Source organism: Oncorhynchus gorbuscha, linkage group LG04, assembly GCF_021184085.1.
Source record: "Oncorhynchus gorbuscha isolate QuinsamMale2020 ecotype Even-year linkage group LG04, OgorEven_v1.0, whole genome shotgun sequence".
In the NCBI taxonomy this organism is placed as follows: Eukaryota; Metazoa; Chordata; class Actinopteri; order Salmoniformes; family Salmonidae; genus Oncorhynchus; species Oncorhynchus gorbuscha.
Window position 1 is genome coordinate 59,101,503 of NC_060176.1, and position 17,464 is coordinate 59,118,966.

The following is a 17,464-nucleotide window of genomic DNA, read 5'->3' on the forward strand; positions in this document are numbered from 1 at the left end:
ATATCCAATTGGTAGTTACAGTCTTGTCCCATTTCCGCAACTCCCGTACAGACTCGGGGGAGGCGAAGGTCGAGAGCCATACGTTCTCCGAAACACGACCCAGCCAAGCCGCACTACTTCTTGACACACTGCTCGCTTAAACCGGAAGCCAGCCGCACCAATGTGTTGGAGGAAACACCGTACAACTGGCGACCAAAGTCAGCGTGCATGCGCCTGGCCCACTACAGGAGTTGCTACAGTACGATGGGACAAGGACATCCCGGTCATCCCTAACTCTCCCCTAACCCGGACAACGCTGGGCCAATTGTGTGCCGCCTCATTGGTCTCCCGGTCGCGGCCAGCTGCGACACAGCCTGGGATCGAACCTGGGTGTGTACTAACGCCTCTAGCATTGGGATGCAGTGCTTTAGTCACTCGGGAGGCGTTTTCCTGTTTTCTGAGTCACATTCATAATTGAGAGCATTATATATTTGCTCAGATGTCTTTTCTCGAAGTACAATTGTACAACAAGCTTGTTGCTTGTTGTTCTTTGTTCATCACAACAATAAAAAAGGGAAATTTATGCTGGAAAGGGTGCCATGTGCCATATGCACTGTAGACAAACTGGCGTCGTTGTCCAAGCAGCATAAAGAGAGCTTTAGAGAGAGTGCATATTTATCTCTTTCAATCTCTCTTTCTTTCTGGCAAGCCTCAAATGAAGGAGATGTTGTTTAGTGCCAGTGCGCTTCGGAGACACTGTGTGAAATGTATTGGCCCTGAGCCCTGCCATTTGACACACAAGACATGGCTAACAGATCTGGTGCCATTTCCATTCTCCTCCTGCTCCTGTGTAAAGCTGACCTTTGCTTCCTCCTGACTATATTTAAACTCTGAGCACCGGAGACTGTCACTGGGAAATTATATTATGAATGCTCTCCATTTGTCTGCCCTGCCATATATTCTCCTTGCATACAATTATATATATTCATATTGTACTGTTGCAAACAAGGGCAGTGGTAAACACCCAAGCCTTCATGTCCAGAGCAGGCACCTGTATTATTCTGTACGTAAATCTGAGAAGCTGCATTTAGTATGATATGTTACATTTCGTATGGTATGTATTAATTTGTGGAAGTCCATCACCCATGTTTTATTATATGTTTTGAATTACAATTTGTATTGTATGTTATGAATTTGCAAAACGTACAAGGTAGAAATTTACCAAACGTATGATGTTATAAATTCTAGCTAGGTGGCTAACAGTAGCTAGCTTACTAACGTTAGCTAGGCTAGGGGTTAGTTAAGTTTATGTTTAAAGTTAGGAGTTAGGTTAAAGAGTTAATGTTAGGGTTAGGGGAAGGGTTAGCTAAAATAGTTCAAGTTATGGTTAGGGTTAGCTAACATGCTAAGTAGTTGCATAATAGCTAAAAAGCAGTAAGTAGTTGAAAAGTTGCTAATTAGCTAAAATGCTAAAGTTGTCTGTGATGAGATTCAAACTCTCAACATTTGGGTTGCTAGACGTTCATGTTAAACACCCATCCACCCTGACCAACCATCCTACTTTTGTTTTTTCCTTAAGTAACCATCTGTCTTACGTAACCATATCAAACATAACATATGTTAATTTTATGCTTATTATGTTATGTATAATCTATGAGACCAGGCTGGAGCAGGGTAACAGTTATGTGGAGCTTCCCTCTGAGCTACAGACTCATATATATTACTGTACAGAGCAACTGTGTAACTGTATGGGCAGTACACAGCATGTCAATACAGAGTTGTGATAAATAGCTAACAGTGCATATCATACCAAGGACCAGAGAGTTGACATTTTGTAGAAGCACAGTCTATAAAATGTCATGGTTTACAGACATTGATTTAGTCATTAGACGCCACTATTTTTAGTCATAGAAATGTGTGTTGATAGAGCTTATGGAAACACCATTACTTTCTCATAAAATATTGATCCTCTCCCATCTCTCTCTTTGTCTGTGCTGCAGGTCAGATGTGGGTTTCCAGAGGGTCCTACAGGTGGATCTGGAGGTGGACAGCTTCCTGGGTCCACTGGGCAGCCGCTGGATCACGTGGCAGGTTGAGTACCCGGGCAGCCATGCCACCATACAGGAGGCAGAGACAGAGATCCGGCTTGCCCAGAAAGACCTGGGGGGCATTGTGCCCCTGGCTATGGTGAGTGGTGTCACTCAGTCAGTCAAAGTCACTACAACACATAGAGCAGATGGGCTGTGCCAGAGTTCTGAAATTCATTCAAAGTTCTATGGGTTACACAGTGTGTATCCTGCTGTTCAGAACAGTGACACCACTTCCCTTAACAGCATCTTATATTTACTTTTATACCGTAATGTGATTAAAATATATCGAAAAAAATATTATCGCAACATGCAACAATTTCAAAGATTTTTCTGAGTTATAGTTCATATAAGGACATCAGTCGATTGAAATAAATTCATTAGACCCTATCTAAATCTATGGATTTCACATAACTGGGCAGGGGTGCCAGCCATGGGTGGGCCTTGGAGGGCATAGGCTCACCTACTGGGGAGCCAGGCACAGCCAATCAGAATGGGTTTTTCCCCACCACTGGGCTTTATTACAGAGAGAAATACTCCTCAGCAGAAATACTCCCCATGGTTAAGCGTGTTCTGTGGTTGGACATACTGCCAAATTCCCTAAAACTACCTTGAACATTCCGTTCTTTGGCAACAGCTCTGGTGGAAATTGCTGCAGTCAACAAGCCAATTGCACACTCCCCAAAAACTTGAGACATCTGTGGTATTCTGTTGTGACATTGTGTTGCCTTTTATAGTACCCAGCACAAGGTGCAACTGTGTAATGATCATGACATTTAATCAGCTAAATGACATGCCACACCTGTCAGGTGGATGGATCATCTTGGCAAAGGAGAAAGGCTCACCAACAGGGATGTAAACAAATTTGTGTACAACACTTTTCAGAAATAAGGTGTTTGTGTCTATGTAACATTTCTGGGATCTTTATTTTCAGCTCATGAAACATAGGATCAACACTTTACATGTTGCGTTTATATTGTATTCAGTTTAGTTAAATACAAATGTAAGAAGAACAAAGACACATAATTTTTTAAAGATAAACAAAATATAGAATGCCATAGGATTACAATCATACTGTACACTATGATTTTGGCGTAATAAATTTACTGTGCATTTATCGTACATTACAAAATCAATATTAGATCTGATATAACTACACTGATTTGCAGACCTGTAGCTCCAGTGTTTTGCCTGTGGAGTGTGTGTTTTGGCATGGAGGAGTGGGTACATGTGGCCCTCAGCAGGCCCTGTGTCTGGGGCCCAGAGGCTCTCTGTGGCCTGAGGCAAGGCCTGGAGGTGTTTCTCTCTCTTAGGTTGCTATACAGATGAGCCTCTGCTGGGCAGATTCATCAAAGCTACTCTATTTAACTTCACAGAACATCTCACCCCACTTAGATGCCAGAGAGATCAATTACACCCACTTACAAGCATGACATGTTGCTTGCCAGTGTTGAGTTATGGGATTGTGATGCATCTGTAAGGGCTTCATTTTGTGGTATGCTAAATGAATGTTGTGAGTGCACTGTCGGGACCTTCTTAAGGATCTGCCCCTCTTTTTTTTTTTTTTTTTGCCTAAAATGACATACCCAAATCTAACTGCCTGTAGCTCAGGCCCTGAAGCAAGGATATGCATATTCTTGGTACCATTTGAAAGGAAACACTTTGAAGTTTGTGAAGGAATGTAGGTGAATATAACACAATAGATCTAGTAAAAGACAATATAAAGAAAAAACCAACCATTCTTTTGTATTTTTTTGTACCATAATCTTTGAAATGCAAGAGAAAGGCCATAATGTATTATTCCAGCCACAGTGCAATTCAGCAGTGTATGTGCAACATTTTAGACTAATCCAATGGATCATTGTATTTCTGTTCAAAATGTTGTATCAAGACTGCCCAATTTGTGCCTAATTTGTTTATTAATAACTTTTCATATTCAAGATTGTGCACTCTCCTCAAACAATAGCATGGTATTCTTTCACACAATAATAGCTATTGTAAATTCGACAGTGCAGTTAGATTAACAAGAATTTAAGCTTTCTAACCAATATCAGATATGTCTATGTCCTGAAAATGTTTCTTGTTACTTACAACCTCATGCTAATCGCATTAGCCTGCGTTAGCTTAACCGTTATTTATAATATATATATATATATAATGTATAAATGGTTCCATATTAGAAGTTTCTATAGCTACATTATAGGTGGCCGTGGGTGTAAGGCAGCCCCCATTTTTAAAAATGTATTAGGATCCCGTAAACTGTTGCTGAAGCAGCAGCTTCTCTTCCTGGTGTCAACAGACTCATGTCCCGGATAATTGATGCTATGTTTGCAGAGGTACAGTATATTATCCATATTTCCCTTTTCATATTCCTTTTCTTCTGATGTGCCAACAAAATGATAATTGCACCCACACTTTGCATTGACACAAATTGTATAGAGAATGTATCTTTCTCATATCAGTATTTCATACCATCTCTGTGAGGGAGCTTTATGTGGGTACCAGAATGAGCATGATACCCACTTACGGCTCAGTCTTTTCTATTTGCAGATATATTAGCTCATATTTTAGTATAGAGTATTTGCAAACTTATTAATGAGGGAATACTATTTGAGATGTTTTTGTAGCTGTCAGAAGTGCAGACTGACTTGGGATCTTTGTGAAGTACTGTACACTCCAAGCCTGGGGCGTTGCCAGAATTTTGGAGCCCCGTGAAATTAACAACTACCGGGCCCCTAACATAGAAATCAGAATGTTTCAGATTAAAATAACGTACTGAACAGTATGTGTTATTAAATGTACTAACTATAAGTTTCTGCTGCTCTATGCTACAATTGTACAGATTCTAGTTTCCACCTTCATCCTTTGCCTATATTAATATTACTGAAAAACATTTAGGTTCCTAATGTTAACAAAAGCTGTCTGTGTCTTGAGATTTTTATGATGCTTTATTATAAATAACTACACAATTGGTGACATTTTTTAATATATGGTATTGTAGTCAGTTTTAATGAAGAAATTACTAATGATCCATGATTCAGATTAAAGAATGTATTACAAATTCTTATAAACAAGGCTAACCCTCTTCGGCCCTATGCATAATTCCTAAATAAATGCCTAAATAGCATACCCCAAATACAAAATACACCCTAAACTATGTGGGGTGCAGGCATAAATGTGGTACCTACAGAGAACAAGCATCTGTGAAATTACAACTGTAGTGTCAAGACATTATGTGGGCATTCCTGAGTAAGTTCAACAGGGGATACACCATAGCAGAAAATACTCTGAAACAGTATTTTGCCCATCCCTGGGCAGGCTTGTGTAGAACAGGTTAAGGCATTTGTCCTTGTGCTTGTTCCCTGTAAAGAGGTTACACTGCTCGAATAGCCCAGCGTCAAGCCTTCTTGTGAGCAAACTAATTTGTAGTGCCTTTAAAGTTTAATTTTCTAGCTAACTGGTTTTCAATTGAAAGGATGGCATGGCTGTTCAACCTGTCTTGGCACATTGTAGATCTTAGATAGTTCTTTATACGTTTCGGCTTACTGAAGGCACGTTCACCCACAGCAAATGTTGCAGACATTCGCAATTCAATGCTCACCTCTCCAAAAATGCTCTGTAGTTGAATCTTGTGGATGTCCTTTAGGAGCTCTACAGGAGAAAGACCATCTGAAGAAGTGGCAGCATATATCGTCTTTAATGTCACACTTCATTTTCAAATCCATCTGTGAGATCTTTGGAGTAATTCTTTCTCAATTTGTGGCAAGATACACACATTTGCTTTTCAGTCATTTTCCTAAATGTAAGTATTGATGAAAACTCCTTGCATATAGCTGCAATCGCATGTCCAAATGACTGATTATACCATCCAGAGCCACATAAAACACTGTTTTGCAAAATCCAGTGTCTGACTTCTGTTCATTTGCTATGTCATCTTCAGTCTCATCAGGGAAACATTTTCTTTATTTCTGGCGACTCCTCTGTTCACTGTGAAGCTGAGTAGTTACACCCATTTCATTTGCCACCATGGAGGCTTCTGCCAGCAGAGCGTCCCACTGATTACAAAGAGCCTGTATTTCTTCCTGTAGTGCCTTATTAATGTGAGCTGATTCAGTGTCCAGATAAATAATTCCTGACTGAAGAATTAGGCTTCTATTCTCAATACAGTGCAAAACGTTTACCCAGAAAGTGAGCAGGAAGATTGCCTTGAAAGACATGAAGTAGCTTTTCAGACCTTTTGCCTCAGATTTGGCTTTGGTTGTCAGGCTGCAGGTAGCAAGAATCATGTCTAGAGCCTTGATGATAGACACCGGTCGGACCGCAGCAATACGCAATACGCGTGTCTGAAAAGCGGTTAAGACAGCAGCCAGTCTTTTCCTTGAGAATGGCCCATCGCTCTGGGCTGGAACTGAACAGATTGTAAAGACAATTCCCACAGCCAGAAAGGTTGATACTTCTGGGCACGACTGAGCTGCATGTACACCCACAAGATTAAGAGTGTGGGAGGCACAAGGTGAGTATGTGGCCAGTGGATTATTTTGCAGTATGTGAGCTTGAACTTCCTTCACTTTCCATGACATATTTGCACCATTATCATAGCCTTGACCACGGCAATCTGCTATGTCAATACCAGGCCCTTCCAATGCACTCAAAATCATTTCAGAAATGTCACTGACTGACTTTCTAGAAAAGTCTTTAAATTCAAGAAAACATTTAATTATTTCCCAGTCACCTGTTCCCTGAACTTTATCTTTGTGTACATATCTCACCAATAATACATTTTGCTCAGTATGGGAAATGTCTGGCTTTTCATCACATATACCCGAGTAATAGATTGCATCTTCTCTTTCGTAAAGTACTGCTTTCAAAACCCTTTGACCACATATTCCTATGAAGTCGTTTTTGCTCTCAGAGCTGAGGTAATGAGTCAGTCGTGCTCCTTTCTTTTTGTCTCTGACTTTCTGTAAGTGCACACGTAATAGCGGGTCATATTTTGACAACAGCTCAAGTAAGTCTAGGTAATCTCCATTATGCACATCAACAAGATCATCAGATTATTATTAGATGCTAAGTACAGTGTCACATCCAAAATCCTTTCTAGAAGTGCTCTGTTTTTATACATTTCTGCCTGGATTTGTTTCTGCAGCTGACTGTCTATACCTGTAGCTGTAGTTACGGTATATATATATGCCATTTAGCAGACGCTTTTATCCAAAGCGACTTACAGTCATGTGTGCATACATTCTACGTATGGGTGGTCCCGGGGATCGAACCCACTACCCTGGCGTTACAAGCGCCATGCTCTACCAACTGAGCTACAGAAGGACCACGGTATGCTGCAGATTTGTCCATTTCCAGTAACAGTTCTTGTGAGACACACCATCCTCATGCTCTGGAAGTTTGTCATACATTCTCCACCATTTCACGGATGATATCTTATAGCCATCCTTACCATTCAAAGAACTGGGTGATGGTTTACTTTGCTCATGATAAAAAAGAACACAAGGAATGCAATGTAATGCCTTTACACTCTTAGTATAAATAAGCCAGTCTGCACCTTGTCTCTTCCGTTTGCTGACTTACTGTAAATAGTTGGGTAATGGCTTGCCTTCTGAGTCTGGGGGCATGATTATATACAGTTCTGTCTCCTCACCACACCTGTTGGCTAGTCTGCAAACAATAGCTTCTCTTTCATGGTCTTGTACTTTCTCTGGCCACAGTGCTGGATCATCTAAAAGCTAATTTTCCTCACTTTGAATCTGTCCAATCTCTTCCTTTCCCTTATTACTTGCTTGTTCAATCTCTTCTGTCACTCCTTCACTGGCACTACTGCTACTCTTTAACTCCTCTTCCTCCTTCCTGCTCTCCTCTGCATCAGAGTCTGTCTGACAGCTTTCGGCTGAAATTTTGCCTGCCTGGGGCTCTCTAGGCACTAGGAAGTGAGTAAACAAAGGGAATTGTAGGTTTAATGTTCGCTCCTACAAAGGTTACCATGCTAAAAATCTACCACTGAAAGAAAAAAACGTTTTAATAGAATACATATCAAATAGAATACGTATTTAAGTGTGTCTAAGTCATCATGTGCCTATCTTTACAATTTAAAAATGGTCTAGTTATTCTGCTGCTGCTACAAAACAACTGCCTCACCTCCAAGGTCCGCTGTTTCAACTTCCTGTAGTAGACAGACTTTGGGACCTTTGTCTACAGCAGTAGTAGTAGCATCTACAGTGTGGATAGGTAACGTGAACTAACTCACTTTTGTACATCGCACTGGTCTGTACAATTGACCTTTTTTTGCGCCCAAAAAAACGTAATACTTCCAGATCAACTGTAATATCAATACCATTGTAAAGCACAATTTCTCCCATTTCCAACTAAATCTGTAACGAGACCTTCATGATGCCCATCTCTGCAAGATTCTGTCGGGTCTTTTTAAAAATGGCGGGTGGGGAAGCGAAACCTATTGTGTGATAGTTAGAAGGAGAGATGTGTGGGGAAACGGCTTTTTTCACTCGATCTGTCCATCTTATCACCTTATAGCCTCTAAAATGTAAATAAAACACTATAAAGAGTTTATATAATGTGTCATTACATACTTATTTGAAAGTTTGTGTCAAATTTGAATCGGGTATTTAGGGCGGTGCGAAAGGGATCTTCAGAAGTAAACAGCGGCTTTTGAGGGTCATGGTAGCTTGCAGTGATGACCGAAAAAATGACTGGATATCCCCCCCTTACCCCCCCTTACCTTTTTAAACGGTGAGAGAAGTGCTACACCTGGTGGGGAGAAGCTGTAAGACAGAATTAGTTGCTTTATGCGTGCTGTACGTTACATCGTGACGTGTCATGGCGTCGGAGGGGTCAGTTTTTTCAACTTTTCTCCAATACTATAGAGCCATTACTATGCCAATCACCATTTTGTTGTCAACGCAGTCGCTACAGTCACATTAGCTTTCCTTGCAGCCTCGTTTGAATGTCGTGGTTGCGCACATTTGTACGGAATGGGGTTAGTGTACGTTAGGCTACATGTTAGGTTTTAATTTTAGTTTGGCTAGCTAGCAAATATTGGGGAATACAGTTATGATAATATATAAATAAAAGCTAATTAGCTAGCCATAGCTGGTAGTGGTAGCTCATCATCGTGTTAATAATTACTGCTCTGACCGAGCAAGCTATCAAGCTAGCTATATTGGCTAGCTAGGCTACTAGGTTCGCAGGCCATCTGCATTGACTTACCACTCAAATCCTTCTCCTCATTTTGTTTTCTGGGAAAAAACGTGATGAGTAATTTTTTTACTGAATTTTGCAGCATCTATCTTTGTTTCCTTTGTTTCCTTTTCTGAAAACCCGATTTCGTTTCGATATCTCTCATGCTTAGGCTACATGCAGGAGCAACTGTCAGATCTCCTTGCGTAGAATAATGGACCAAACCATGTGCATTATGGGGAGGGGGGGTACAAACTGGATGGTTGGGTAAAGATTCCTGATCTGATTATGGTTATACGTTTTAATTTTCATCACAGATTGTTTTGGTCTAACATTTTTTTAAATGATAAACAAATAATTCTCTAAACATTTAGGGGCCTACCAGGCTAGGGTTCATGAATCATTCATATTTACACCCCCCCCCTTAACAACGCCCTATTACCCATCATTCTAATAGTATCTCATAATATGATGAAATCATTATGCATTTTGAGTGCAATAAGGATTTATGGTTCAAGGCCGATTATAAAGGTTTTTATAAAGCGGCAAAGATCTATCATAATTAATCTGCTATTAGAATCACCTGCTAAACTTGGCAGAATCAATTATGGACATAATCATCATTGCGAGAGGCTCATATGAGAAGATGAAGGGTGTATTCAAATACATTAGAGCAGGTTACATACGTGTACAGTGTATGGATATGCTATGCAAACTCTGATGCTTAGTCATCCTTTCCTGATTCTGTATTCTATTCAGGAAGCCTTCCATTAAGCCAGTTTTGACCTTGGAAATAGATGCCTGTTCGAGTGATTCTATTTTTATGGTTATGACTATATGTAATGGAGTGACTCAACATTTCAATGCATGCCTATCTCAGGACTGCACCTGGTCAATGCTCGGTGGACATTTCCATTGCTGCTATTGACATTGTGAGCTGTTGTTGTCCAGCCTTACTCCAGTCCTATATCAACTCTTCATTCATTCAGTCTTTTTTCAATCATTCAATCTGTCTGTTTCTCTATTCCTTTCTTCCCTCCATTTGTTGTAGTGTCCAATCTTACCTACCTTTGTAGTTTCCTGGCTAGAAAAGTGCAGACTCATGTCAGACCATTCTCATGTTCAGTATACAAGCGGATTTTCTCTCACTGCACTCTTTTAGAAATTGTCTCATAAAAAATCCACACAAAATAGACTCATATTATGTACACAACTCACACACACACAACCTCAGACGTATTTTTTACCAGCACGTCACATGTGCAACCAGAAAAAAAAACTGTAGACCAAATTTACTCCACAAACACAGATGAATACAAAGCTCTCCCCCGCCCTCCATTTGGCAAATGTGACCGTAATTCTATCCTCCTGATTCCATCTTACAAGCAAAAACTAAAGTAGGAAGTACCAGTGACTCGCTCAATGCGGAAGTGGTCAGATGACTCGGATGCTACGCTACAGGACTGTTTTACTAGCGCAGACTGGAATATATTCCGAGATTCATTCAATTGAGGAGTATACCATTGAGGAGTATACCACCTCAGTTTATCGGCTTCATCAATAAGTGCATCGACGGCGTCGTCCCCACAGTGACCATATGTACGTACATATCCCAACCAGAAGCCATGGATTACAGGCAACATCCGCATTGAGCTAAAGGCTGGAGCTGACGCTTTCAAGGTTTGGGACACTAATCCGGACGCTTATAAGAAATCCCGCTATGCCCTCAGACTAACCATCAAACAAAAAAAGTGTTAATACAGGATTAAGTTTGAATCCTACTACACCGGCTCTGAAGCTTGTCGGATGTGGAGGGGCTTGAAAACTATTACAGACTACAAAGGGAAACCCAGATGCAAGCTTCCCAGTGACGTGAGCCTACCAGACAAGCACCAGCAACACTGAGGCAAGCAACACTGAAGCATGCAAGAGAGCACCAGCAGTTCTGGATGACTATGTGATAACGCTCTCAGTAGCCAATGTGAGCAAGACCTTTAAACAGGTCATCATTCCCAAAGCTGCGGGGCAAGACGGATTACCAGGACGTGTACTCAAAGCACGCGAGGACTAACTGGCAAGTGTTTTCACAGATATTTTCAACCTTTCCCTGACCAAGTCTGTAATAACTGTAATGGTGTTCTTCGTTTGTAGAAAGAGAGTCGGACCAAAATGCAGCGTGGTGGTTACTCATGTCTTTAATGAATGAAAAAACGGAACGATACATGAAATAACTAATAAATACAAAAACAACAAACGGAACGTGAAACCTATTACAGCCTATCTGGTGAACACTACACAGAGACAGGAACAATCACCCACGAAATACACAGATAAACCCCGGCTACCTAAATACGGTTCCCAATCAGAGACAACGAGAATCACCTGACTCTGATTGAGAACCGCCTCAGGCAGCCAAGCCTATACAACACCCCTACTCAGCCGCAATCCCAAATACTACAAACCCCAATACGAAAATACAATAAACCCATGTCACACCCTGGCCTGAACAAATAATTAAAGAAAACACAAAATACTAAGACCAAGGCGTGACAATAACTACATGTTTCAAGCAGACCAAGGAAGCGAAATTAACCTGCCTACATGATTACCGACATGTAGCACTCACGTCGGTAGCCATGAAATGCTTTGAAAGGCTGGTCATGGCTCACATCTAGGATACACTAGACCCACTCCAAATCGCATACCGCCCCAACAGATCCACAGATGAAACAATCTCAATTGCACTCCACACTGCCCTTTCCCACCTGGACAAAAGGAACACCTACGTGAGAATACTATTCATTGACTACAGCTCAGCGTTCAACACCATAGTGTCCACAAAGCTCATCACTTAGCTAAGGACCCTGGGACTAAACACCTCCCTCCGCAACTGGATCCTGGAATTCCTGACGGGCCACCCCCAGGTGGGAAGGGTAGGTAACAACACATCCGCCACACTGATCCTCAACACAGGGGCCCCTCAGGCGTGCATGCTCAGTCCCCTCCTGTACTCCTTGTTCCATCATGACTGCATGGCCAGGCATGACTCCAATACCATCATTAAATTTGCTGATGACACAACAGTGGTAGGCCTGATCACCGACAATGACGAGACAGCCTATAGGGAGGAGGTTAGATACCTGGCCGTCTGGAGCCAGGACAACAACCTCTCTCTCAATGTGATCAAGACAAAGGAGCTGATTGTGGACTACAGGACAAGCCTGGCCGAACAGGCCCCCATACAGGGCTGTAGTGGAGCGGGTCGAGCGTTTAAAGTTCCTTGGTGTCCACATCACCAACAAACTATCATGGTCCAAACACTGCTGAACAATTAATCAATTGGCCAGCAAACTATTTACATTGACACCCCCCTCCAATTGTTTTGTACACTGCTGCTACTCGCTGTTTATTATCTATGCATAGTCACTTCACCCCTAACTAAATGTACAAATTACCTCAACTAACCTGTACCCACGAAAATTGACTCGGTACCAGTACCCCCTGTATCCTCGTTGTTACTTTTTTATTATTTTTTACTTTAGTTTATTTCGTATATATTTCCTTTACTCTTCTTGAACTGCACCTTTGGTTAAGGGCTTGTAAGTAAGCATTTCACGGTAAGGTCTGTTGTATTCGGCGCATGTGACAAATAAAGTTTGATTTGATTTGAGTCACAGAGCACAATCAGTGTCTTCAGAGACTATTCAGGCACTAAAAGTATTTTCCACATTTTGTTGTGTTACAGCCTGAATTTCAAATGGATTACTTTTTTTTGTATCACTGATCTACACACAATGGTCCAAAATGTCAAATACAATCGAGTAGTGAATTTCAAGCACAGATTCAACCATAAAGACCAGGGAGGTTTTCCAATGCCCTCGTAAAGAAGGGCACCAACTGCAGTGGCGATTTTAGCATGTCAATCTTGGTGGCGCAACAAAAACAAAAAACTAGTGGGATGCATGACAGCTAAGCCACTACACTACACAACACAACACTAAACTATACATGAATTGCACAATAACAGTGACAAACGGTACCCACGAACTATTAGGTGTCACGTGTGCTCCCTCTCCGGCCTCTAGGTCACCAGGCTGCTCGTTATGGAGCACACCTGTCATCATCGTTACGTGCACCTGCGAGTCATCAGACTCACCTGGACTTCATCACTTCCCTGATTACCTTCCCTATATACAGTATGTCATTCTCTTTGGTTCCTTCCTCAGGCATCATTGTTTCTGTTTCAGTTTCATGTCTGTGCGTTCTTCATGTTTTGTTTTATGTTTCGTTCATTTACTAAATCATTCATTCCCCGAACTTGCTTCCTGACTCCCAGAACACACATTACATTAGGGCCTACATAAAGCTGTCCCAACAGCAGTTCCAACATCTTACCTCTGCTACACCTGGCTATCTGGAGCCTTGTCTGGCAGCGAAACAGTTATTTCAGCCTCATTTACTGCCTTTAAAAAAAACATAGCTGATATGGCTAACTTGCTTAAACAAAGGTGGTTTATAATGACAAGTGAGATGTACAAACTATGGCATAAGGGGACAATGAGCATATGAGAGTCAATCGATTAAAACATTAATGAGCGTGCTAGGACGGACATAATATAACAATTTGTTTAGCAGTTTTTGTTTAGTACAGGTTTCAGAACATGGGTACAGATTTCAGAACATGGGCCGTTCTTACAGTGTTCTCCCTGTACACTAAGTCAGAACCATAGGATAAATAAAGGGAGTATATAAGCAGACAATGAAAGCTCTTACGATATTATATGATTACATTTCTCTAAAACATGTTATAGGCTACATGTGCACCACCAAGGCTACATAGGCTACTAACATCTTACTACACAACATACACTTAGTATTACTTTCTCAGCTACAGTATGCACACCTCCCTGGCATATTATATAATTTATGCAGCAGCATACAATATACAGTGCCTTGCGAAAGTATTCGGCCCTCTTGAACTTTGCGAACTTTTGCCACATTTTTTGCACGTCCAATTTTTCAGTTTTTGATTTGTTAAAAAAGTTTGAAATATCCAATAAATGTCGTTCCACTTCATGATTGTGTCCCACTTGTTGTTGATTCTTCACAAAAAAATACAGTTTTATATCTTTATGTTTGAAGCCTGAAATGTGGCAAACGGTCGCAAAGTTCAAGGGGGCCGAATACTTCCGCAAGGCACTGTATTTCTGTATTTTTCAATACATTTGCAAACATTTCTAAAAACAGGTCTTCACTTTGTTACTGTGGGGTATTATGTGGAGATGGGTGAGAAAAAAAACATATTTAATCCATTTTGAATTCAGTCTGTAACACAACAAAATGTGCAAAAAGTCAAGGGAAGGTGTATGAATACTTTCTGAAGGCACTGTATGTTCACTCACTCACACACTCACTCACACACACACAGAGAGACTTGAGTATGTGTCGGAAAATGTGTTTGTGTATTATGCATGCTTCAATGCAAGAGAAGGCACACCAGCGAGGAAGGCTGAATTAGATTACTTGGAATCACTCTGGCATGAAAAGCCTCTCTGCTCCTCTCCTCCCCTCCCCTCCTATCCTCTCTTCCTCTCCTCACCCTCTCATCCTCCCCTCCTCAACCTGCTGATGGAATAGAGGAAGTAAGGTAATATAAAAGCAGTTGTTGATTCTGCTCCACTTCCCCCTGCCAGAGGGAAAACATGAACAGAAACTGTGTTTCTGCGTTACATTCTGTCTCTTTGGTAGGACAGGACAGGAGACTGCACAAAGGCCTGAATGAGTGACACAACACTGATGTCTTCCAACTGTTGATCCTTTTTGTTTGGGGTGTAGAGGGTTCAGAGAAGAGAGCAGGCAGCTCTCTATAGAGAGGAGTGGTATAGTAGCCTAGCAGAGAGTGGTATAGTAGCCTAGCGGTAACCTAGAAGGTTCAGGGAGGAGAGCAGGCAGCTCTCTATAGGCCAGGGAGAAGAGAAGATCATTATTATTACTGATGGGTGACAGAGAACCAGATGGTGGTAGCTTAGTGGTTAGAGCGTTGGGCCAGTAACCAAAAACTCACTAGTTCGAATTCTGGAGCCGACCAGGTGAAAGATCTGTCAATGTGCTCTTGAGCAAGGCACATAATCCTAATTGCTCTGGATAAGACCGTCTGCTTCATAACTAAAATGTAAATGTACCAGAACCCACTGGATTCTCCAATTACATTGAATGAACTACTGGACCAGATATAAAAATCCTCCAACCCATAAAGCATTGATGGTATCCTAAATGAAATGATAAACTATACAGACCACAAATTCAAATTAGCTATACTTTAACATCACCCTCAGCTCTGGCATCTTCCCCGATATTTGGAACCAGTAGCTGATGACCCATCCACAAAAGTAGGGACAAATTGGACCGAGTGTACAAAACATTAGGAACACCTGCTCTTTCCATGTCATAGACTAACCAGGTGAATCCAGGTGAAAGCTATGATCCTTATTGATGTCACTTGTTAAATCTACTTCAATCAGAGTAGATTAAAAGTAGGAGACAGTTTAAAGAAGTATTTAGAGAGCCTTGAGACAATTGAGTCATATATTATGTAAAACCAGCAACAACAAAAAACGTCCCTTTTTCAGGACCCTGTCTTTCAAAGATAACTAGTAAAAATCGAAATAACTTCACAGATCTTCATTGTAAAGGGTTTAAACACTGTTTCCCATGCTTGTTCAATGAACCATAAATAAATAATGAACATGCACCTGTGGAACGGTCGTTAAGACACTAACAGCTTACTGAAGGTAGGCAATTTAGGTCACAGTTATGAAAACTTAGGACACTAAAGAGGCCTTTCTACTGACTCTGGAAAACACCAAAAGCAAGATGCCCAGGATCCCTGCTCATATCTGCGTGAATGTGCCTTAGGCATGCTGCAAGGAGGCATGAGGACTGCAGATGTGGCCAGGGCAATAAATTGCAATGTCCGTACTGTGGGACAGGTACAGGATGGCAACAACAACTGCCCCGAGTTACACCAGGAATGCACAATCCCTCCATCAGTGCTCAGACTGTCTGCATTAGGCTGAGAGAGGCTGGACTGAGGGCTTGTAGGCCTGTTGTAAGGCAGGTCCTCACCAGACATCATCACCTGCAACAACGTCACCTATGGGCACAAACCCACCGTCACTGAACCAGACAGGACTGGCAAAAAGTGTTCTTCTCTCACGTAGTTTTGTCTCACCAGTGGTGATGGTCGGATTCGCATTTATCGTCGAAGGAATGAGCGTTACACCGAGGCTTGTACTCTGGAGCCAGATCGATTTGGAGGTGGAGGGTCTGTCATGGTCTAGGGCTGTGTGTCACAGCATCATCGGACTGAGCTTGTTGTCAATCTCAACGCTGTGCGTTACAGGGAAGACATCCTCCTCCCTGATGTGGTACCTTTCCTGCAGACTCATCCTGACATGACCCTCCACCATGACAATGCCACCAACCATACTGCTCGTTCTGTGCATGATTTCCTGCCAGATAGGAATGTCAGTGTTCTGCCATGGCCAGCGAAGAGCCCGGATCTCAATCCCATTGAGCACGCCTGGGACCTGTTGGATCGGAGGGTGAGGGCTAGGGCCATTCCCCCCCAGAAATGTCAGAGAACTTGCAGGTGCCTTGGTGGAAGAGTGGGCTATCATCTCATAGCAAGAAGTGGCAAATCTGGTGCAGTCCATGAGGAGGAGATGCTCTGCAGTACATAATGCAGCTAGTGGCCACACCAGATACTGACTGTTACTATTGATTTTGACTCGCCCTTTGTTCCGGGACACATTATTCAATTTCTGTTAGTCAGATGTCTGTGGAACTTGTTCAGTTTATGTCTCACGTGTTGAATCTTGTTATGGTCATACAAATATTTACACATGTTAAGTTTGCTGAAAATAAACGTTTTGTTTTTTTGCTGAGTTTATGTATGCTGCTCAAAGTGTGAATTTGCAAGACAAAAGATTTAAGTGCCTCCGAACAGGGTATGACTGTGTCAAGACCTGCAACGCTTTGGGGTTTTTCACGCTCAACCGTTTCCGGTGTGTATCAAGAATGTTCCACCACCCAAAGGACATCCAGCCAGCTTGACACAACTGTATGAAGCATTGGCGTCAACATGGGCCAGCATCCCTGTGGAAAGGTTTTGACACCTTGTAGAGTCCAATCCC

At 41.8% G+C, this 17,464-nt stretch overlaps 1 protein-coding gene across 1 annotated transcript in view; it reads left to right on the forward strand.

Annotated features, from left to right (window-relative positions):
- Nucleotides 1–17,464, forward strand: part of LOC124034367 (transmembrane protein 132C-like) — a 239,430-nt gene that overhangs the window by 167,662 nt on the left and 54,304 nt on the right. The window contains exon 4 of the mRNA XM_046347473.1: nucleotides 1,980–2,166. Within this exon, the coding sequence (XP_046203429.1) occupies nucleotides 1,980–2,166 (187 nt within the window). The remainder of the gene's footprint in view (nucleotides 1–1,979; nucleotides 2,167–17,464) is intronic.